Source organism: Lytechinus variegatus, chromosome 2, assembly GCF_018143015.1.
Source record: "Lytechinus variegatus isolate NC3 chromosome 2, Lvar_3.0, whole genome shotgun sequence".
Taxonomy (NCBI): Eukaryota; Metazoa; Echinodermata; class Echinoidea; order Temnopleuroida; family Toxopneustidae; genus Lytechinus; species Lytechinus variegatus.
In genome coordinates, this window is record NC_054741.1 from 52,929,868 (window position 1) to 52,955,341 (window position 25,474).

A 25,474-nucleotide genomic window follows, 5' to 3' on the forward strand; every position below is an offset into this window, starting at 1 on the left:
AAAGGCCCCAGTTTTGAGTTGGGGAAAACCCCTAGCCCAGGGCAATCCTCCTTCTATTCCTTCATTTCCCTTTCTTACCCCTTGAAATGACTGGGTAGGTTGATGAATAAGATTTCCTTCATCGTATCTTTTCGATCGGTTTAGCCCTTTAACCCATTTAGCCCTTTTTTCTCTCTTTACTATCAAATGCTTCTCCCGCATTAGCTAAGTAGAATTTGCAGGTTATTTCTTTTTCTTCTTAAAAAAACCCCACTCTACTTTGGATGGATTTATGGAAGGAAATTTGAATGTTTCCTGGTTTATCCTCACATTATCAGAGTAAAAAATTTTCTCTCCAAACTTCGAGCATCAGTTGAATATAAAAAAGAAGTTTTTCCATGATTTATTACTAGAGGGTTAGGATTTATTTATGGTGAAAGTGAAGTAAACTTTCATCTCATTGCATATTTGCAAGAATCAGCTGAAGAATTTTAATTTGAAGGGGAAGTCTACCCCATCAAAAAGTGGACTTTAAGAAAAAGGGGAAAATCAAGCAAGCATTTCCTGTTTCCTTTTGTAGATTTTGAGTATAGTGTTCCAAAGTGTTGTTTTGGTGTTTCTTCACTGATGATTTAGAGAGAGCTGATGGGAAATACAAACATGGCCCATTTAGTCCTAGTGTTGGGATAGCTTCCTTTCTGGGAATGTATCCTTGAATATCATATGCCTTACCATTATTTTTCCATACTCCTTTCGTCTACTTCAAAGTTCAGACCGCTCTGATTTCTGTTTATTGAAGGGATTTTCTTTCACCCTTTTAAAAAAATATGGAAAGGAATACATTGCAATTTTCAAAGTGACATCTTCCATACCCAGAGTACGTTTTGAAAAAGAACTAATCTGAGCACAGAGACAGGTATAGGGCAAATGCACACTAACTCCAGTTCATGAGCAAAACACTGCATAGTACTATCCAGGGAAGCCAAAGTACATGGTTAAAATGAAGGTTTAGGTCTTACACTTGGTGGAGATGCCGATAATTGACATTTTTGTAAAAAAAAATTACATAGGTACCTTTTGAGTTGAATAATAGCTCTTTTCCCCTTGGGATTCGGTTCTTCGTAATTTCCACATGAAAATTGCGTGTTATATGAACGGCACGGTGCGAGCAGAAGGCAGGGGGGTGGGGGTCCTGTCAGAAGGGCCTTCGTAGTACAATAAAAAAGTACCTCCTTAAAATGAATCATCATATATACTAATGATCATTCATGCCAAAAATGTAGCAATTTGGAAAAACTTCCCCATAGCGACCTAAGCAATATTCATACACCACACCCCCTGACATAATCTGCCTCTATAATCTATTCAGAAAGCGCATTCTGGTTGGTTGTTTTTGGGGTGACAGGTCAGCGCGTGATCATTTAATGAATATTTATCACTACTACTATGTATTTGGATATGATCTCTGTGATCCAAAAACGGAGGAAGAAACAAAGGCTGTACAAATCGTCGTATCCATAATTTTTTTACATTTTTATTTTAGGACTACCCCTATAGGACCGAGCCCTAACGTTAGGTCTAATGCGTGTAAAGTTTTTGTAATGATTGCTTTTCTTTTTAATGGGTTCATTAACAGTATGGATTAAAACAAAGATATGTGTAGTTAAATATCTGGATAAAGAAACAATGTGTATTTACATCAATAACTGGGATATACCCATTTGATTTGCTAGTTCATTACGATGAACCTGCGTGCCGAATATAGAGTACACAACTTTTCCTGCGCGCGCGCTGCATCTCCCTACCAACGCACTATCCCAAGATCGTCGCGCAATTTGGCGTCCATTTCCTCTTTTACTTTCGCCTGCGGTCGAGTGCAGTCGCAAGCTAAGTACACTCTCAAAATTGCATTTCTGTTTTCCGTTTGGATACTTTATTGTGCAATTCTTCCCTTATTTCAATCTTATTTTCTCTCATCTAAGATTGTTATAGGATTATCACGTCGCGCGGAGCTTCCGTGATATTATTTTAACGTTTCTTGTCCCTCTTCGTGAGTTTGTTTTTTTAAAGATACGTTTCTCACAGGCGGGTTGTCTTCACCTCTCCGCCCCATAGCTCCGCGCCTTCCTGCTCGGGCGTTGTCTTCGCTCCTTTTTAATTCTTTTAATTCTTTTTATTCACTGACTTCTTCGTTTATACGACTCGTGAATTTAATTGATTTATTTCTCCACAGATAGGTTCTGTAGGACGTTAGGAGCGTCGTATTCCAGCCTCGTTTCAAGTTCTTTGTCTCTTGTTTCGAGTTAGTTGATTGTTCTTTTGTTTCAATCAATCCTTTGTTCTTGTATTTATTAATTGAATTAATTGGTTAATTGATTAATTAATTAATTGATTGATTCTTTTAATTCTTGACTTGCTCCTTTGCCTCGATTCAAGTTCTTTGTTTCTTGTTTCGAGTTAGTTGATTGTTCTTTTGTTTCAATCAATCCTTTGTTCTTGTGTTTATTAATTGATTAATTATTCAATTAATTAAAAAAAAAAAAAAAAAATTATTTTCTTTCCTTCACAAGAATACTTAGATTTTTTTTTGGAAGCCGTCTCCTGTCAGCGTTCGTCGCCTTTGACTCGGCCTTCCTTCTCGGGAAAGCTATCTTTGTTTTTCCCCCCCCTTCCTTTTCAAGTCAGCTACCGGTCTCTGGACTTATACATTTTTTTTTCTTAAACTTCTTGTTTATAAAAAAAAAAAAAAAAGAAAGGGAATCTTGCTCCCCTTTTTTCCTTAGCTGATCCTCACCTCAAGAAAAATTATTTTTTCTTTTGAACAGGTGGACACAACAAAAAAAAAAAAAAAAACTTAGTGTTTTCTTCTTTTTAGATGCTTCCCCCCTTCCTTCTTTTCAGAATTTTGGCGGAAGCAGATTCTTGTTGTGATAATCAAATAATTAATTTTTCTAACGGACTTCAGGGACAGTGTCTCTTAATAATTCTTAATTATTACTGTTTCCTTTGTTCTGGGATTTTACCTTGTATCATCCTTGTGAGATCCGTTTTTGACTCTCAAAAGTCCGCTTTTTGAGGTCCTTGTCTTCTGGGTTGGGGTTTGTTACCCCCCCTACCCCCTTTGCTTCTCTGTTTTTTTATCTTACTACTAGATCACCCTACGGCAATAATGAGCCTTTCGGACTCTCTTTCTGAAGAGCCTCAGGCGACTGCTGTTCGGGGCCCGACACCGGGGTCTTATCCCCCACCACAGGTAGTATAGATAGCGAGAACAGAGTCAGAGCCCCGTGGGCTCTCAAAGGGGTGGAACCGTGGACGCGCGTTCACGTGCCCCGCTTAATAAGGGTGGAACCGTGGATTTGCGACCACGTGCCCGCACGGTGATGGCCAAGGCTTCCGTCCCGGAACCTGAACCTTATTGGGGAGCGTCGCACTAGTACAGAAAACGGCGACTCCTCTAGGGCTGTCAGACCCACCGGCCATCGGGTCACCTAAAGTCCGGGGGGAGAGCACGGGTCTCTCCACCCGGCAAAGACTAGGCTCGATGCCGTGTAAGACCCCTCTAGGGAGCGTCGGCAAAGGGCTACCAGCCCCTAGTCGGAAGAGGCACCTGAGTCCGACCGTGTCGGACTCTCAATTCAATCTGACGCCATCAGATTCGGCCGACGCCTCCTCTCGCTCGGCTAGCTCTCCCCGTGGGAGAGCTAAGGAGAGGAAGACAGGCGCAGTCCAGTCTCTGGTCCAGCCTCTGGTCCAGCGTCTGGTCCTCGGCTGGCTCTCCCTGTGGGAGAGCTAAGGAGAGGAAGACAGGCGCAGCCCAGCCTCTTGTCCCTTCTTCCGCTCCGGCGCCGGAGCAACCGAAGAAGAAGAAAAGAAGAAGAGGAGAACCACAGACGTAAGCCCCGCTCCGTCGGGCGGTCTGTCCTCTGATTCTTTTGATGGCCAGGCCTCTCAGCTTCACAAGCTAATCTAGAGTGCCCTCCAGCACTGCGGGTTTTTACCCCCAGGCTTGCCTGCTTCAGCCGACGGTACTACCAACCGAGCGGATCAAGCAGACACCGGCCATCCAACACACCTCGGAGAGTCACCGGCAATATCATGTTTCGCCGGCTCACGCACCTGCAAGGGAAATTCCCGCTAATACACAGGTGCTATCGACATACGGGCGTCGCCCGCCATTATGTCACCAGACTCCCGATCATTATACCCTCTTCTGCCCCCCGGCGGGGGCCGCATAGAAGAGGAAGAAGAAGAAATTCTAGGTCGCTAACCCCGCTGTGCGGGCAGACCTTCCCTTCTGATTCTTGTGCCGACGGCCAGGCGTCGTAACTTCATGTTACAACAGAACGCCCTCGAGCACCACGGATCTTCATCCTAATGCTCTCTGTCAGCTAAAACCGCCGTGTCGAGCACCAGGCAGGTCAAGCAGACAGTCGCCGTCTCGCACCTCGGAGAGTCACCGGCAATATGATTCGCCGGCCCACGCACCTGCAAGGGAAATCCCTGCTAATACACAGGTGCTATCGACATACGGGCGTCGCCCGCCACTATGTCGCCAGACTCCCGATGATTGTTCCCTCTTCTGCCCCCCGGCGGGGGCCGCACAGAAGAGGAAGAACAAGAAGAAAGTCTAGGTCGCTAATCCCACTTTGCGGGCAGACCTTTCTTTCTGATTCTTGTGCCGATGGCCAGGCGTCGTAACTTCATGTTACAACAGAACGCCCTCGAGCATCACGGATCTTTATCCTCATGCTCCCTGTCAGCTAAAACCGCCGTGTCGAGCACCGGGCAGGTTAAGCAGACATTCGCCATCTTGCACCTCGGAGAGTCACCGGCGATTTCATGATTCGCCGGCTCACGCACCTGCAAGGGAAATCCCCGCTAATACACAGGTGTTATCGACATACGGGCATCGCCCTCCATTATGTCACCAGACTCCCGATATTTGTGGGTCAGGCGTCGCACATACTCCCATGAGCATTGCGGGTAATTCACCCACGCTTCATATCAGCTTCAGCCGCCTTGCTAAGCACTGTGCGGCTCAAGCAATCACCTGTCCTCTCACACCGGGCATTTATTGAAACGCTGTTCACCTACACGGTGACCCCCGTTTCTATGCAGGTGCTTCCGACATACGGCTTTCAAGCATCAATATGTCGGCAAGCTCTCGGTGACCGACGGCTGGACGTTGCATCCGTTCAGGCTGCATCTATGCGTCCCCGAGCATTACGGTTTCTTATCCTCGTGTTCTCCGTCATTATAAGACCGCCGCGGTCTTATTGCCGGCGTCGGGTATTGAGCGGATTGAGACTTCTCTCGCCAACCCGCACTCCGGGGAGCCATCGGCGAGTTACCTGCATGGGTATTCCCCCTTTTTATGCAGGTACTCCCGAATTCGCCCTCTACGTCAAGCCCACGTACGGCGACGACTCCTTCAGCGGTAACTCTCTCCATTCTACCCCCTAAGCGGGCCCGTAGATTGGAGGTAAGAATCTCTTACATACCGCATGCCGCACTTCTCTCGTGAGAATGTTTGGCTGCTTTGAGGGGGCAACCTATCACGTCCGCGGACCGTCCGCCCAGGCGACGGGACCGTCGGTTTCTGGCCTGAACCTCACTTTCTATTCGAAAGTAAGGGTGCCCTGTCTTACTTAGCTCCTACCCTTGCAAGGCCAGAGTCAGGGCTAGTACAGACACCCGTCCTCCAGCGATCGCCGCTGAAGAGAGGGCGACTCCGATATGAGCACCATCACCGCTCAGCGGTATGTCTCACTACCTCATAGCTCTCCGAACTTATGAGTATGTATATCGGATCTGAATGTCACGGCGATTAAAAGTTCTCCTGTGCTTAGTAATCGCTACGCCTTCACCACCCGGTGCATTATGGTTATGTTAACCTATTGTCTCGTATTCGGGCGGCTCGTTCGAGCCCTGCCCGAGCTGCCATCACCGGTCGTCCAGCCGGACACCGCCGAAAGCACCCGCACCGAATACCTGGAGGGAATCAGCTTTTCATATGCTAGATATCCCTCCTGTTGACATTCACAGCTGTTCCCCGAGTCCTTCCCGGTCGGGTAAGCATCATCTCGGAGGAAAGAAACCGCCGTACATCTCATGAGATTATTGGCTATGTACGTGCGTTCAAGCTTGTTTAAAGCCCCAGACTTCTCTGTCGGCATTCTATGCCTACTTTCTGGGCACACCCACCGTACCGGGTCGGCGAGTTTACACCAAACTGTACGCCTCCAGACCATCGGTCGAGCTCTAACAGTCTATCTTATAGACTGCCCTCTATGTGGGTCAAGCTTGCGGGCGTCTCCGCCGTTTCCTCCTTGTGTGGAGTGGTCTACGGTGGATGTCTTACCGTGCCCATTTGTCGAACCGTCTTCTTATTTAGAAGCTTTTTCACTCGGCACACTCGAGTCGCCTCGCATGCTGCTTTCATCCTCCCTCCATGCAATGCATGTGGCCATGGTCACCGCACGACCGAGGATGATGTAACCGTGGATGCATGTATGCTTATGCCTACCTAACCACAATCACTACGACCCGCTTTTTCTCGGGCCGACTGTGGATGAGTCTCTCCATGTAAGTGATTTACTTCACTGGAGTTCTTCTTTTAGAAACTTAGATGCTCATCCCCCACTGCTTAGGGCGTCATTTTTGCCGCCCCCGCAGCTTTTTGGAACTCCTTATTCTCCGATATCGGACTGTTCCACGCTGCCGCAACCGGCGCCGGCGGTGCTTGCTCTTACGATCACCTGAGAGACCAGGCCTTGTGGCTGTTTTCATAAACAACTGGTTCTCACCGCAGACTGATGGAAATTTTTGTGATTATTTTCCTCAAGTCTCCCTCCTCCTTCGCTTGTTTCTTCAAGCGAGGACATCGACACTCTTAGCCAGTTTCCGTCCCTAACTTGATAGGACAGGGCCGTTGCTACCTCATTCGATTCCGTTGGGAACGTAACTGTTGAGGTATCATATCTGGCGATGTCTGTTCGTTAGAACATCTCTTGATTGTCGCCTTCACGTACGATCATGACAGAGACTTTTCGCCAGCTCCCTCTGGCGTACACTTGCTGCTGCTAGGGATTCCCCCGCCCGGCGGTCATCCATCGCAGCCTAGCCTCACGGGCTCTCTCGGCAATGGTGGCTTGAGCCAAGCCACCTCTTCCACCGCGGACACTGCACCCTCAGATGGGTGCTTCAATCAGTACGGGAGAAAGGGGATCCTGAGTTCTCTCTCGATCACTCGGTCTATCACACTTTTGTCGTGATGTGTACCGCGCTGTTTCTCTGACACGCCCGGTTGAGCTATTTTAACCAGACTGCTTTATTCTACATAGGCAGCAGATCCGCGGCATTTCTTATTAAAAGGATGGCACTCAGTCGCTTTCTCGATCCTTGACTGCCTTACGAGTGGTTTTCTTCTTAAATCCCTACTCTCCGTCGTTCCTAGTCCCCTTCGGACCGCTAGTAACTTTCTGCCACAGCTCTCTATCAGAATTCTGCAGATGTTCTGCCCTCACGCATTTGAGACAGATATCGAATTCTGGGCGCTTTCTCCCACGCGGAGGCTTCTGAGATCTCTCGCCTTCTCAGATTGTTCGATTGATCACTTACTGAGCCTTAAAGCTTCAGTTTCCGATCACGATTCTTGTTGAAATTTTCAACAAATTCCGAATTTTACGCTCTAGTCAGCTGGTGATGTTGTTCTCCTGACACTAGGCCGAGGGCCCATGATACTTAGTATCATTCTTCTTGGGCTCTTTCTTGGAATCGTCGTTCACGACTTCTCGAGGTCCGCCTATTGACGCCCCTCTTTCCTTCACTCCTTGCTCTTAAGGACTTCTTCACATGAGGCTTTATCGCCTCCCCTGTCCGTAAGGCAACGGCCTTTGTGTCTTCATCTCCCTATTTTTACGCACTTCTTAGTCTAGACATGCCTCCCTTCACGTTGAATCCGTGTTGGTCTAGCAAATCAAATGGGTATATCCCAGTTATTGATGTAAATTATGAAAATACTTACCATGATTTTCTTATTTACGAGATAACTGGATATACCCATTTGAACCCTCCCTCCTACCCCTCGCCTTGTGTGACAACATGTCTTGCCCGCAGGCTCATGAGAGGAAATGGACGCCAAATTGCGCGACGATCTTGGGATAGTGCGTTGGTAGGGAGATGCAGCGCGCGCGCAGGAAAAGTTGTGTACTCTATATTCGGCACGCAGGTTCATCGTAATGAACTAGCAAATCAAATGGGTATATCCAGTTATCTCGTAAATAAGAAAATCATGGTAAGTATTTTCATAATTGATGAATAACTTTCATTTGGTAAATGATTGAATTGAAAGCAGTGAATAATGATCATAGAAAGAAACATGAACAGGGAGAAGTAAACGGATAATATTTTAGGGAAAAAATATAAACCAAGGTAAAACAAAAGGGGGTGTGGTGATTACAAGTAAATTGGAAATAAAATAATATGCTAAAAAAAACAAGAGTAGGAAAAAAAGGATCCAGAGAGGAAACATGATTTGCACTGGATATAAAAAAGTTTTTATACACTACTTGTTTAATACAATGACATCAGGGTATCTGTTATGCCCCTAAGCTGCCACAGTTTTCTCATGTCTCCGGGGTTAACTCTAACATCCATTGATTATGCACAAATGTAAAATATGCTATTGCTCTTGAGAGAATCTGTCTTCAAAGTTCATCTTTCCAACCTCTTCTTGAAGTTCTTCTAGAAGTCGTCCTTGGAGCTTGATTGATGTTTGAGCATTCATTGCGTATAATGAAGACTGGCGTAGCCATGCTCTTGGGAAATTCTGCGCTTGTATTAATGTCACAGGATCATATCCGTTGTCTTTTTCTTTTCTGATGGTTTGCATGACATTTTGCTTCCGGGGACATCTTGGATTTCCAGGCCCAAGGCCATCAAAAGCTACCCTCTTGACTCGAGGAGTGTCAAGAAGAGTCACATTTTCCCAATAATTTCTTGCAAAACATAGTGTATATAGCTTTCCTATAACTAAAGTGTTTATTCTCCTTCACACCTACTTACTGCCATGAAGAAACTTTTGAGAGTTGTGTTTGATTGATCTGGAGGGGGCAAGGGTCCCGGTAATTGTAAAGTTATTTTTAAAACAAGAGGAATAAAGACATTTCAAGGTATGATACTGGTAGTAATGATCCCAAGATACAGTTATCCTATATTGCTTATTCCTGCCAATACCTATACGGGGATTATGAAAGACTGGCTGAAAATGTCTCGTGATATAGTGCTCAGTCTTGGTTTGATATGGAGTTAGAAAATAATATTGAACCAAAGTGGTTTATTCCATTGTTAGAAGCAGAATTTGATTTTACTCGTTCTTTTTCTTTTAATAAAGAATACTGAAGTGCAATGGAATGTAAAAATAGATTGGACAAGTCAAGACTGAGTGTTATAAGACTGAGAATTTGATCCATAAAAGCAGATTTTGAATATGGATTGGTATCTTTCTTTTATTAAATGCACCTCATCTTCTCATTTGTTTTTTGTTTTGTTTTATAGGAGCTTGAAGTGGAGAGTTTACAAGCAAGCCATGATCAAGTACAGTCTGACCTCAAACTAGCCTTCAAGAGGATAGCTGATCTTCAGAGAGCTGTTGAAGATGGGATAGGCAGTGACAGTGATAGGTAAGTCAATGACTGTCATAGCTGATCTTTAGAGGGTTGTTGAAGATAGGATAGGTAGTGACAGTGTTATATAAATAGACTATTGTCCCAGCTGATCTTCATGTCGTTGTTGAAGATGGGATAGGTAGTAACAGTAGATGGATGTCCCAGCTGATTTTTGGGGGTTGTTGGGGGAACAGATAGGTAAATGACAGTGATAGGTAAGTAGATGATTATCCTAGCTGATCCTTAAAGAGTTGTTGAGGATGGGAAAAGTAGGTACAGTGATAGGTAAGTTGACGAATGTCCTAGCTGATCTTGAAAGGGTTGTTGAGTGTGGGATAGGTAGTGATAGGACAGGTAAGTTGATGACTGTCCTAAGCTGATTTTTAGAGGGTTACTGTAGATGGTATTGGTAGTGACGGCGATAGGTAAGTAGAAATTTATCTTTGCTGATCTTTAGAGGTTTGTTGAGGTTGGGATAGTAAGGACAGTGATAGGTAAGTCAGTGACTGTCCTGCTGATCTTTAGAGGGTTGTTGAGGATGGGATAGATAGTAACAGTGATAGATATGTAGACTATTGTCCTAACTGATCTTCATATCATTGTTGGGGATGGGATAGGCAGTGACAGTAGATGGATGTCCCAGCTGATTTTAGGGGATTGTTAGGGTAACGGATAGGTAATGACAGTGATAGGTAAGAAGATTCTTATCCTAGCTGATCTTTACAGAGTTGTTGAAGATGGGATAGGTAGTGACAGTGACAGATAAGTTGATGACTGTCCTAGCTGATTTTTAGAGGGTTACTGTATCTGGTATTTGTAGTGATGGTGATAGGTAAGTAGAAATTTATCTTTGCTGATCTTTAGAGGTTTGTTGAGGTTGGGATAGTAAGGACAGTGATAGGTAAGCAGATAACCGTCCAAGCTGATCTTTAGAGGCTTGTTAAGGATTTGATAGTTACAGTAGTGACATGACAATGATAGGTAAGTGGATGACTGTCCAAGCTGATCTTTAGAGGGTTTTGGAGATGGGGTAGGTAATGAAAGCGATAGAAAAGTTGATGACTGTCCTAAGCTGATTTTTAGAGGGTTACTGTAGATGGTATTGGTAGTGACGGCGATAGGTAAGTAGAAATTTATCTTTGCTGATCTTTAGAGGTTTGTTGAGGTTGGGATAGTAAGGACAGTGATAGGTAAGTCAGTGACTGTCCTGCTGATCTTTAGAGGGTTGTTGAGGATGGGATAGATAGTAACAGTGATAGATATGTAGACTATTGTCCTAACTGATCTTCATATCATTGTTGGGGATGGGATAGGCAGTGACAGTAGATGGATGTCCCAGCTGATTTTAGGGGATTGTTAGGGTAACGGATAGGTAATGACAGTGATAGGTAAGAAGATTCTTATCCTAGCTGATCTTTACAGAGTTGTTGAAGATGGGATAGGTAGTGACAGTGACAGATAAGTTGATGACTGTCCTAGCTGATTTTTAGAGGGTTACTGTATCTGGTATTTGTAGTGATGGTGATAGGTAAGTAGAAATTTATCTTTGCTGATCTTTAGAGGTTTGTTGAGGTTGGGATAGTAAGGACAGTGATAGGTAAGCAGATAACCGTCCAAGCTGATCTTTAGAGGCTTGTTAAGGATTTGATAGTTACAGTAGTGACATGACAATGATAGGTAAGTGGATGACTGTCCAAGCTGATCTTTAGAGGGTTTTGGAGATGGGGTAGGTAATGAAAGCGATAGAAAAGTTGATGACTGTCCTAACTGATCTTCAGAGGGTTTATAGTGAGGATGGAATAGTTAGTAGGAAAGATATGTAAGTAGATGATTAGAGGGTTGTTGAGGATGGGATATGTAGTGACAGAGAGAGTAAAGTAACAAAGGTTAATAATATGATTAGACTTTGTGTTAATAATAATGTAAGAACCCATAGCAATTTGCAGGGGCTCTCTGAAATAAGAATGGCTATTTTCAAAATTAGGGGCAAAGTGCCCTATGTCTTTCCTTTTCCAAACTTTTTTGTCCCTTATTTTAATATTTTAGGACAATTATTTCTCTTCCCCTTTTACTTTACCATTCTGTTCCTCCATGATTCCTTCTAGCTGCACGCCTGGTAGCGATAGCGATGACAGTGACAGCTCAGGAGATGAGTACCTTCCTAGATACTCTCAATATTCCTCCAACCGTAGCAGTCGATTGAGTAGCCTGAGCAGTGTAGACTCATCGCAGTACACCACCAGAAGAACCAGGGTGTATTCATCCACATCAGAGAAGTCAGATGATGTCAGGCGTAGATCACGGTAAGTCTCACCAGGATATCATTCAAAGTCACATGCTGGTCTTTGATTAAGAGGCTTTACTTAGTCTGTCCTTGATGATTTGTCTCAAAGCCAGTTTTTGAGAGTGAGTAGTTGTAAGCTAGTTTTGTAACATTTGTTGAATATGTTGCTCCTCTCTTATCTCCTGCTCTTCCTCATTTCCTCTCTTTTGTCTTATCTTGTCTCATTTTCTCCTATTCCTTTTTTCTTTTCCTTTTAATGTGTATCTTTTATAACTATACCTATTTTCATTTCACCTTCTCTCTTTCTATCATTTTCTCTTTCCGAAATGTTCCTTTTTATTTTTCCTTTTATACGATTATTCTATCTTTTCTTTTACTCTCTCTGTACTTTTGGTATTTTTTTAATTCCCTTTCTTCTCCTGCCTCTCAATTTTTTTCCTATTATTTTACATTATATTTGCATTCTCTTCCTTAGTACGTTGTCTCTCTTCCTTTCTACTGCTTTAAAAAAGATTTATCAACAATATTCCATTAATGCCTCCATTCAAATTATTTATTTTCAAACAAATTTTATTGTTATTATGGACTCTCTGTGAGGTTTGTATTTTCAGAGTGAAAATAAGGTCATGTAAGCACATTTAATCAATTGTAATGACACATTTTCTAGTTTCCCCATATTTTCCATAAAACATCCTATTTCTTATCTCTCTTACAGAGTACTGAAGTGTGATGTCAAAAAATCCTGGTTCTGAATGTTTAGAACCAGGCCAATTATACATTGATTTTAACAGTGCTGATTAGGAATTCATATGGTCATATAGATCCCCACTGAACCAATTGATACTAAATTTTGATTTTTGATGTTTTTGAACATGCTTTTCCGAGGATATGATGAAAGCCAGTTAAATGCGAATAAATAATAAATAAATAAATTTGTGATGTGGTATCATCATGTTAGCACTCTTATATCTCATTCATCTTAATCATTCATCAGAACTTAAATCTATTGCTCTCCACAGGATTTTAGGCAGATGGCCAAGAAAAAAGAAAATCATGAAAAATGCTTGCGGCATTATCCTTTCACAAAGCTCAAATGAGTTTTTACTAATCCATTCCAAGTAATCGTTGAAATGAAATACAATGTGTATGTAGCAGCTGCTTCACTTTGGCAAAATTAAGCCAGTGACTTAATCAAAATTTAATTGCTGTTTACCAAAAATGGTCTTCATATACATCAATAATAAGATGCACATGTACATGTATGTACCTGTTGTGCTAGTTAATATTCTAAAATGTTCTAAACTTTGTTGCAATTACCAAAGAGTACTCGGATAGCAAGTCTTAGCTAGTAAAACAGTCAGATGTGCATCCAATTATGTAATATTTGTTGTGTTAGGCCAAGTTTATGCATTTTTATATACATGTCAGGCAAGGCACTATGATATTGGAATGACATCTTTGTACATGACCAATGCATAACAAGAAGAGTCATTTTGTCACTTGCTTCCTTTTGCCAAAGTACTATTTTATAAAAAAAAACCTCTGCCCATTTATCTTTCAAACACATATGTGAAGGGTTGAAAAACAGAAGGATGTTTCTCACTTTTTGCCATTTTACATTAGGGTATTTTTATTTTTTTGTTTATTTCTTAAAATATAATTTCTAATTCAACTTTGTTTGTATATTTCATATTTTCTACATTTAAAGAGCTTTGGTAAGCTTTGAAAAATGCTATATAAGACTAATTTGTTATTGTTATTATTGTTACAATAATCATTCACACATACAGATTGTGAAAAAAACCCTCATAAATTCAACTCAATTCAAGCCATTGCTGCTAGATCAAGATATTATGCTTAATATATTTTCTCACCACCCCCCCCCCCACAGAATTAGAGGAAAACATAACTTTTTCTCAAAATGGTTATTTTTTAGCTACAGCATCCTGCTTATCAGCCCTTGACATAGTATGTGGCTATGTCTTTATATACTTGTCAAATTAAATTAGAATTGCAGTGCTGACACTGTAGTAATTGTCATTAAATGATTGCTCTATTGTATTATTGTTGCCCTCATGTTATTTACAGTCCTTTACTGAAAAATGGGTAAGTGTTATCATCCTAACTCAGCTGTAGTGATGAAATGCATAGAAGAACGGCGTTGGTATGGTGCTTCGGGACAGATTAGAGAAATTAAATAACTTTTTTTAAATAATGTATGGTGCTCGCATGAATATCATTTGTGGCCTAGACATGTCATTTTTTTGTAGATAGATCATCATAGTGTTGTGTCATATAGAAGAGGTCCCATTTAGTATCAATGCCATTCGGTACGATGTAAGTTGCTCTAATCCCATATTGTCTAACTTATGCATAATAGTGGACTATAAATTTAGTCAAATTGATCAATGATGTTTGGTCAAGTCATCAGTTGGTCCAATGCCCACTGTGGTTGAAAAGTATTTGAATGTAATGAAAAATAGTCACACTGTCTATTTCGTATACATTCTGCTTTTAAGTGTTTCATCAATTACTCTACCTGTCTGTTTTCTGAGATGTCAGGAAAAGACAGAATGAGCATAGCCTAACACAGAATTAGACAAAATGCAGTTTGGGCCTCGTGACAAAATTAATATTAGACAAACTGTTGTGGATGCTGCGAGATAAGACCATGTGGGATTTGACCAAACGCCTGTTAAGACAAAGTGGGATTATACAGCTATGGCAATATTTTATGAATTTGCATGGGCTTGTCAAGATAGATATAACAAGATAATATTTTCATTTTCTTTTCTTGGTGACGATGCTTACAGGTGAAATGATATTCATCCTTTCAAACAAATATGTTTAAGATGTAGGTTGACACATCACACTTATGTTTGATGTCAGTTGACCTTTACATTAGTTCATGGTTTGAAGTGGAACTACTTTAAAAAAGTATGAGGACTTTAATAAAAGGTAAACAAATATCACTTCTGAAGAAGTGATGAGACGGGGTTTTATATGTTCGGAGGAAACAGTTGATCTTCAATCTCTCTTGTGTAAACTTTAAGGCCATTATGATACTTGAGTTTGAAGAATGGCTTTTGATGAAAGGTATCAGAAGCAATCATTCTGACTGTGTGTTTAGATGACAGAATGGGGTGTACTTTATTTTATTTTGAGACCCTTCTTGTCATATTTTGGGAATAAAATTGACAAGGATATTTCTTATGCCCTTGACTTTATAAGCAAACCAATTTACTTCTATACCAGGTGACTTTAAATCTGCTCAAACATCTCACATGAATCGCCTTACAAATCCACACATAGACCAGAACAAGTAGCACCTAATCTCTCTCTCCAGCAAAATTAAGTATTGCAGGTGTCCAGTCTGAATGATCTTTATCATTACTGTGTAACCCAAGATTGTTTCATCAAACTGTCAATCATAGTTCAAATGACTTTACCACAGATAATAATAATATGAAGTGCCAAAATCTGAGTACAGAATTGTACCTGCTGTTTTACAAAGTGTGACTATGTTTTCAAAAATTCAGTTTTAATTTTTGCAATATACCCAATATTTCCAATTGAATACTACAGTATTGTAGTAATGAAAACAGAATATATTAATGATTTGCCTTGTTTTTAGCATTGGGCCAAGCAAATTACCCACTCACGTCTGATATTACAACTGAGTGTATTCAAAATCCACTTATTTCAGCTTTATCTAATGTGACTGACAATATTTGAGAATCCAATGTTGGCTTGTCATAATCCATTTCTTTCCTAGGGTAATGCATCACATTACAAACAGCTTTAAGAAACAACCTCTCCCCCTCCTGGAAAAAGAGCAACAAAGTAATAGTTCATAACTACTCCGTACAAGCCTATGACAAGTCAAGTCCATCTCTGTTTGCTTGTCAATATAAAACCGATGACTGTTTGCCTACCAGTAAGGCATTGGCTGTCAGCAGGGATGTAGTAATATATCAGGGTGATAATGCGACTCAAGTAGAGCAGAGTCAATGACTAAACCGACTGCTGAGTGCTGTTGAAGTGGGCAGCAGAAGGACATTCCTTTGTCAAAGCCAACAGAGATTGGATGATACTAGGGGCATATCTAGGAGAAGACAGAACCCAAGTGTAGCATACCAAACCCCCTACAATCCAGCGGAAGATTCTGAATATTTTCATCAAGTATCTATCTTTGAATGAAATTTCTTCCCTGTTAGTTAAAAATCAATTTACTGTATTCCTCTTTTATTTCTTTTGAATGTTAATCAAAGTACAAAGCACTCCCTCAGCTTATCTCTTTAGCTTCTTACAAATCAAATCCACATGTATTCTGTATCAAGACATTCCTACGTGTCATACCTGAGCTGTTAATAATGTTTTTTCTGCAATGCTCCTTAAGTGTCAATAGGGAAAGAGCAAATTTTGTAGAATGAGAAAATTCGGCTGAAATTCTCTTCATGAAAAAAATAAAGTTGCTTTGTCAAATGAAATGGAATGTACAAATCTGAAATAAGGTACCATAATATAAAGCAATTCTCTTTGAAAGTTAAGTTTGTGAACCGGCCGGGTGCTCTTAAAGAAAGAAGTAGAATCCTCGGAAGGTTAATTCTGTTTTCTTCCTCAAATCTACAAAAGAAGACGACTGCAGTAAGATAGCAGGATCAATAGTCTTCTGCCCAGTGATAATTATAAAGATTGGAATCATTCTAAATTGCTCTTGGGAGTTTCACAAGAGCAGCTGTCCCATCATTATGGGGAAACCCGACTGTGCACCTCCCCTAAAAATTAATGCGTTTAATCTCAAAGCCTGCCTCTAAAAGGGCAACCGGTTGAAATATATGGTCTCGCAAAAGAAGGTGATTTTTGTGAGGACAGGGATTGAAGCTTGAATTGTTTTAGAGCAAAAGGGCGATGTATCTGTGTGATGATCCTACCAAACCCCATCAAGAAGCAAGCAAACTTGCTATGTTGGCTGTTGAGTGCTAGAACGGCACTAGTCAAATTCTAAGTGATATCAGTTTATACCCTTTAGGTCCTGGTTTCGTCTTATTTGCCTTGTGTCTGTTTATAAAGGTGAATTCAAATCTGACAAGTTTTATTGCTTTGTTGGTCCCCGGAGGAACGTCTCTATGCTTTCATTAATAAGGAATAAAAATCTTTAGCTTGGAGTGGAAGAAAGTTTGTCTCTGATCTGCAGAAATGAAATTTCCCCAACTTTCTTGTCTGCTATGCTCCATTGCACCTTAATCAAATCAGAGAAATGGGACATTTTAAGAGAAGCTCAAAGGTAGAAATGGGTCATTAAAGGTTGCTGTCGGTATTTCTAGACCAATTTACTGCAAAACCTGTCTGGTCGTAGACAGCATGACAATATTTACCCTACGCCAAAAACAATAGCCTGGGACTTAGTGTTACTGCTGGGATTGTTTGCGGGTACAGATCAGATGACTAGAGGCTGTTTCGGTCAAAGCCGTGGAGCAAAAAGCAAAACACTTGAAGACAAGAAGAGAGACCTGGTTTACCTTGGATATCACCTGGTGAGAAAACAGACACCGACCTGATTTTCTTCTCTCTGATGCATATCTAGATTCCAGATGGATTTCTAGATTATGGAGTGGTCACCGTAACCCAATGAGATTTCTATCTTCTGCAGGGGTCTCAGTCTATTGCTCTAAGAGGACCTGGGGTCATGATGCCACACCCCCCTCCTATGGCATGATGTAAATAATGCAGATCAAGCTATATGATGGAAATTGATAAAGTAAAGGAATTTCAGATATAAATGGAAGCAATCCCCTTCTTTATTAATATAAATTGCTTTATCTTTAACTTCCCCCTTCATCTCGTAGGCATTATACCTCCTCCCGTTATATATCTATTGTTAATACCTTGTTTCCACCCCCTTAATAGTTTGAAATCTCCCCATGCCTCTGACTGGCATGTAGAATGATTGAACTTTCTTAACTTGACATGTAAGATTTGATCTGTTATTCAGTAGTTATTGACTCACTAGGGATGCCTCTTCATGTATCTATATTGTAATACTCAAAAATATTACTTTTCTTTCTTATCTAGAACGGTCTCACGGGGACCTTTTAGCTCTTAACTCAGACTCCTCAGCACAAACTTAGTGCCTTTGTGCTTTCAGGAAATGCATTATAATGCCCATCAGAAGCCATTAAAGGAAACATTTATGTGAAACATAATGTGCACACAAACTTGTGATGTCTATCATTTCCATACATTTGCGTCAACCATGACCTGCTTTCTAGCAATGCTGTGGAGCTGGTAATAAATTCACTCTCTTCATATGATTCTACAAGATTTATTATTCACTGTTTTTTTAAACAACTTTATGATGGATTTGATCTTTAGTAGATGTGAATGCATTTTAAGTTTTAAGAAATGATTTTGCAATTGAAATCAATTGTGCTTTTTTACTCTTTTATATCAACATTCTTATTTCAATAACAATTTATGTAAGATTTACTTCATTATCTACTTGGTTACTTTGACATGGATATAAAGTGGAAATGGAATAAATATAATTGTAAAAATGCGTCGATGTAAATGAATCTTTAAGAAAAATAATATCATCCAAAAAAAATTTGAAAAGTAAATTTTTTTTATGTACACTCAAGTAGAGACATGAATGCTCACATGAAAACTATTTTAGGATTTCTATTCTATTATTATTATTTCACTTTTATTGCCTATGACTGTACAAATTGTACTCATTGCTTCTGATTGTCTGAATAATTATGTTGGTAATCATTGAGAGAACATACCCCACCATGAATTTTGATGTTATAACTTTCTAATGATTTTGAAAGTAATACAAATGCAAATAAAAGTACTTCCCTTAACCCATCCCAAATATAAAAAATTCTAGAGGGATGGGAGAATTGGGTACAGTTAGAGGAATATTTTAATATCAAAGGGGGAGTAATCTGAGGGAAATCCAAATCACCAGAGAATGTAACGATCTGCTTCATTTTGAGAGTATATGTATGCTCCAAATCCTCTGGCTTTAAAAATCCTATCAAATGACTGAGAATGAAAAAACCAGTTCTTTTGCATATACACAAGAAAATAGAAAAAAAAAACACAAATAGAGATCTGTGCAAGCAGTGACCGCCATCTGTGTTCGTCATCTCTGGGAAAAAGATACCTGTTTGCATGGTCTATATTGACGTAAGTTGTACCATTGCATTTTGGTGCTTTTTCGTCTGCGTAAATTAGCCTTAAGCTCACCATCACCACCCCTCGTATGCGATAACATCCCAAGTCTGATTTTCTTTTTCAACTTTGCCCCGTCTTAAGTGGAGTGTATTTTGTTTGACTCCAGTTTTTGCTCATTATTTCTTCTAGGAGGATTTTCCTTTGTCTCTCATCGTGTTTTTCTTTCCAAAGGTGCATTTTCAAATGAAACTCCGGATGTATTTGTTTAACTTGTGTCTGTTGATGGATACATATGTATAAGTTTTATGCTTCAAGTTTAAAAACATACTAGTACTAGATTTATATTAGTTTGTTGGAGACAATGTTAAAGTGTTCTAGACTAGAGTGAACCATCCTTGGTCAAAGTCAATAATCAGACTTAATCAATAATTAGCCATACTTTTTTTTCCTCACACTTAGTAATGACACTCTAATAATACTAGCATGCTGGCTTTACATTTTTTTTCTTCAATCCATTGGTCATGCCATTTGTATTGAATTCAACCAAGAAATTGCTAATGATAAAAATAACCATTTGGGGCATTCTAACCGTTCATCTAAAATTTCAATGACAATGCTGTCTCTAAGATTACTAGTTCGTGAGTCTGGTCACACTCATCTATGTAAGTAATCTTTTGGAAAATCAGAAGAACAAGAATCGCAACTCTTAATCAATGCCATTGATCATACTACTGAACATCCAATGAACATCACCGCCGATCCTTCAAGAAATTATTTTTTTCTAGAGATCTTGGACAAATCTTACAATTCAGAAAGATTATAATTTGTAACACATGCTTGATTTCATTCCATCACGAGATTGTGTCTTAGTTGCTATTTCTTAAGGTACACGTTTAATGTTACTGAACATCTTTCATAGGAAAGAATCAGATGGTCATTCCAATTCACAATCAGGCTTAAAGGTCAAGTCCACCTCAGAAAAATGTTGATTTGAATCAATAGAGAAAAATCAGACAAGCACAATGCTGAAAATTTCATCAAAATCGGATGTAAAATAAGAAAGTTATGACATTTCAAAGTTTCGCTTATTTTCAACAAAATAGTTATATGAACGAGCCAGTTACATCCAAATGAGAGAGTCGATGATGTCACTCACTATTTCTTTTGTTTTTTATTGTTTGAATTATACAATCTTTCATTTTTTACGAATTTGACAATTAGGACCTCCTTGCCTGAGGCACAAAAGGTTAAAATAATGGAATTCCACGTGTTTAGGGAGGAATGAAACTTCATTTTACATGACAATGACAAGAAAATAAAAATATTTCATATTTGATATAATAAAATACAAAAGAAATAGTGAGTGAGTGATGTCATCAACTCTCGCATTTGGATGTAACTGGCTCGTTCATATAACTATTTTGTTGAAAATAAGCGAAATTTTAAAATGCCATAACTTTCTCATTTTACATCCGATTTTGATGAAATATTCAGTGTTGTGCTTGTTGAATTTTTCTCTTTTTATTCAAATCAAGTTTTTGTTGGGGTGGACTTGTCCTTTAACAGGCAACATGTCTTCATTCTATACACCTTCTTTTAATGACTTTGTAATTATCATCTTAAATCTGTACGACTCTTTTCCTGCTTTCGAATTGGCCGCTTTATCAGGAATCCTGCTGAGTAGCTGGGTAATGATTGATATTCTTGAAATAATCCCCCTTGATACAAATTATAGTGGAAATATTTAGAGCATGTTATCTGCTAGTTTATTGATGTATGCTAATGTTGTAAAATTTGAATATGTGTGTTTTCACTGAGTTTGTACCAGCTGCCATTGTATGTATTAAGAAGCTGTGATTACTTTTCCATGTCTTAAACCCTACAGTGTAGATATTAGAGTCAAGTGTAGGATATGATTTAATTGTTTCCATGTAGTTTTATTTGATGGAGTATTATTTTAAAAAAAGATATGTATTTGAGGAATGATGATTATGTACTTATATTACATCTGTGAATCTTCATCTCATCATAATTATTATCAGACCTGCATTTTTAATGATTTTATGTCCCCAACAGCCCCCCTCCTCCCCACCCCTGCCGGATGATACTAGCTTTATGCAGAATAGTTTTGTATATATTACTAGTGAATTTTCCAAACCATGTAGAGTTGCTTAAGTGCTCAATGTGCCCTTATCCTATAACACCTTTACTGTCTGAAAAGTAAATTTGTGACACCAGTTTTAATTGAAATTGAAGCATCATCGGGACAAAGCGACAATTGCAATCAATTGCAAATATTCTGTTTCAATTTTACAACAGATCAACATTAGCTGTAGAAAATCAGATTAAACTTCTTGTGTCAAGGAGCAAATTTAATAGCAATCAATCACTAATTTGAAATTAACTGCAAGACATATGATTGATCTAGGAACCAAAAATTGACCTGTAATTGATCGCAAGTTTTTTGCAATGCCCCATAAGAGACAGAAAATTGTGATAGCACCGTAGGCAGACAGAAGTATGAGATAAATGAGGAAATGTCATGCTCTGTCCTAGGAGTTTCAGTGCTAATATTGCTCGACATTTTAATGAATATTTTGCAAAACTGGAAAGATTTGGATGCACTGTCAAAAGATGGTATATTTTATTACTACAGCGCAAGGAGAAGGCAGAGACTTCTAGCAGGTATCCCCCTCTGCTTGTTGGTGCAGTGATGAATGATAAGGCAATCTTGTGTGTACATGAAATCACAGTCCCATTAATGTCAAATCATGTCATGTTCTGCCTCCGTTTGTTTGGTTACGCCCCTTGTATCGATCCACTCCGAGCTCTAATTCTAACAACAATATCCTGCCCTATTTCTGTGATAAAGGCATTTTTACCAGCCAATAGCATTGCTGCATGTTTAATTTCATACTATTGGGATGAAATTGTGTGTGGTACAGACGGGAAATCAATGCAAAAAGCATGGATAACTAGATCTTTATTGATTGTGTTTTGTTGACTAAAAAGGGTTGCATTCAGAAGATCCGCTTTCCAGTCTTACATGTTTGCATGACACCAGTCTTTTTTTAGAAACTTGAATTCATGTATTTAGTGGTGAATATCATGCCATTTACGCATTCCTTTATGGTATTTAGCATTTTTCTGTGTACCAATTAAAGGGGGCTGTTTCACAAAGGTATATGTAAGTTAAGCAGGCCTTTATGGACAACTGGTGACCTATTCTTGGTTATTTAACATCAATTAACGTTGAATGCAACCTTTGTAGATTTATATTCTTTTATTAATAAGCATCTGATCTGTATAGTTAGTCAAAATTTGGTAGGGTTATATGAATTTCAATCCCACTAATAAAATTTATCTCATTTTGTACAAGAACAGGTCACCATTCTGTGTAAATATTTGCTGGACTTACAAACAGCTTTTTGAACCACCACCCGAGATGTTACTGATATTTGTGTACTGTTTCAACTTCAGTTTGACCATACTGATAATGTTTTTAAGCATGCAGTGTGAACACTCCCCATAATAATAATGTCAGTTGATTTTCTTTTTTATATACAAATTTGAATGTACAATTTTTATTGAATAGACTTTTTTTTCTACAATTACATTTATACAGAAATATGTTCATGGTTTACCAATTAAGAGAGGGGGGACAAGCTAGAGAAGAAGAGAAAATTAGGGGGGCAAGAAAGAAATATATGTCAAGCAAGAGAGAGAGAGAGAGGAGAAATTAATGTTGGAAAGTCTTCTTTGAACAATGCATATTTGAAGATTGTATTTTATTCTTATATACTTTCCTGAATAGGTTTTTTCATACTATATAACATTATTTATCATCCTTTTCTAGAAGTAGTACAAAAGTAATAATGATTACATTCACTCATTGATAGATTTTCAGTGATGTGGTGATAACCATCCACAAATTGGCAAGTATTTTCACTCAGTTCTCACTAACGATCTGTATTCTCATTATATGCTCATATGTGGCACAATACATTTTTATATGTTTTAAAGTATGATTTTGAACTATAACTATTTCAGCAGTTCATATTTTTCTCAATTTTCACATGCTAATGCACACATTATATCTCATATACCAAAATTTACTTTCACAGTGCACAGCAGAAAAAATACTTTTTTTTCATATTGCCGAATTACCACATGATGTACATGAATTAAAAGCACATTTTGATTTTCATTAATGATGTTTGTTTTTGGTTTTATATGAGCAAAAAAACAAAGTACAACAATTATTATGCAGAGCATTCCATACTTATGTACCATGTGTGTGTGAATGAAATTTTGAATCCGACTAGTATTCCATTTTATTTTCAAATCTGTTGATGATTTTCATACGAATTACTCATCTTTTAAGTTGATTTTTTCTTCAAATTCTACACAACTTGTTATCACACTCTAAAAACACTGAGTAAAAGGTTTACCCAATATTGGGCAGACGGAACATGCATGCTTGCTGGGTATTTTTGGTACCCCATATTGGGCTATTTCAACCCAACATTATGTAAAATTTACAAAATATTTTTACCCAACCAACATGCATATTCCCATTTTACCCAATATTGGGTACACCTTTTTTTTTAGAGTGCATATAACATAATTTCATTTCCTGATTCTGTTCAGATTTTTGTCTGCAATTTCATTTTTATCTCATAAAGCTTTATTTTTGAAGGACAATAGATTTCCATATGAACTCATTTTGGAGTTGTTATTCTAGACCTCCTCGATAAAATATTTAATGTTCTTACTTTATATTCTATGGTACAGCCAGTATACTTTCAGCCGAGTTCATTGGCCTTAAAAAGGTCAAATATATTTTCTTCATTTGTCTACCATTTTTAGGCTCTGTGATTTTATTGTTAGAGCAAGAATGCAAGATTCCTTGGATTTTAGCTTCATGGAAATACCAAACAAAACGAAAAAAAAAGGATATCACCAAGGAGCTTCCTTGATATCACCCAGAAGCTTTCATTTATCATGTGTGGAGGAAATTGTATGTATACATGTCATTTACTGATCTACGCAGTATTGACAAAACAAAGGAAAACAAAACAAAGACAAACCTAACACAGTCTTCATTTACTTTTGACAAAAAATAATATCACAACAGGACACTATATTCATTTTGTCTCATTTTCTTCTTATTTTTTTATACATACAAAAATGTGAATGGTTATTGTATGCCTAATAACTTTCTATTCTTTTGGGTTTCAGACACACTTTTTCACCCAATTTGGGTTAGATTGAAATAACTTTTGTATTTTGAAAGGCTCATGTTCCACTGATCCACTCCCTCCCCTAAAAAATATTTACTATTTTGAGTACTATTTTGAAATGATCATGTGTGTTTTTAACCCCCCCAAAAAAAAAAGAAGATGATTTCCATTATTTCACTCTCATTTAAATAGAAAGAAGATGATGAAATATGCCATAACTTTTCCACGAATCCCATTTATTGCTAATGGATTTGGTTTTTTTACAGATGCTGAAAATATAAATGTACATGTTATTAGCATTATGAGAATTGAAGAATAATGAATGGGTTCGTTGTGGAAGGCTAAGTAAGAGCCATGCCGGGAGATTATCTTGGCTAACATTTCCATGTCTTTTGTGACCAGAACGAGCCAAAGGGCATCATTACAGACAGGATAACACTTTTCATCAAAACATCCACCTCTTCATTTCCCAATGATACACATCGCTCTGATTATTTCAAAACAGATTCCCCCAGACTTCCCCTTTTCCCTGCAACAGAGCACTGTCGCTCTTTCTTTATATTCCTCCTCACAGCTTGCATGACTCTGAGGTGAAATATATGACTTCAGGGGAAAAGGTCAAAAATGCTTTCTAAAAAAATATCAAGGACCCATGTAATTCCCTGTTGAGCAGATATGACATATACTTTACTCTTTAATTGTAATCCTTGATTGATCAACTCAAAAAAATCTCCTTTTCTAGCTTTCTTTTATGGATTTATGAATAAATCTTTTCTTAATCCTGTAATATATTGCATTTTGTTATAAGCTACCACAACTATTGGGTTACCGAATTTTTGTTCAAGAACAGGAAGTATTTCCTTAGCCAGGTGTGGAAAAAAATCAGCCTTTGTAAACTTTGCTTTTTGATAGTCTGGGGTTAAGAAACTGCCATGAGAAAAGGGTATTTATTTACTTGAGATTCCCTTTATAATCAAATTTGTAACATTAAGGTTCTTACTTAACTTTTTATAACAGTAAAGCATTGTATTTCAGATATTTTTATTTACATCAATAACTGGGATATACCCATTTGATTTGCTAGTTCATTACGATGAACCTGCGTGCCGAATATA

The 25,474-nt window shown here is 38.8% G+C and overlaps 1 protein-coding gene across 3 annotated transcripts in view; it reads left to right on the plus strand.

Moving 5' to 3' along the window:
• Positions 1-25,474, plus strand: part of LOC121408350 (unconventional myosin-XVIIIa-like) — a 105,044-nt gene that overhangs the window by 62,323 nt on the left and 17,247 nt on the right. For 2 of the 3 annotated variants that reach the window (XM_041599789.1, XM_041599790.1), the window contains 3 exons: positions 9,541-9,665; positions 11,756-11,953; positions 14,023-14,040. In XM_041599789.1, the coding sequence (XP_041455723.1) occupies positions 9,541-9,665; positions 11,756-11,953; positions 14,023-14,040 (341 nt within the window). The remainder of the gene's footprint in view (positions 1-9,540; positions 9,666-11,755; positions 11,954-14,022; positions 14,041-25,474) is intronic. The other variant, XM_041599791.1, reaches the window with a different exon arrangement.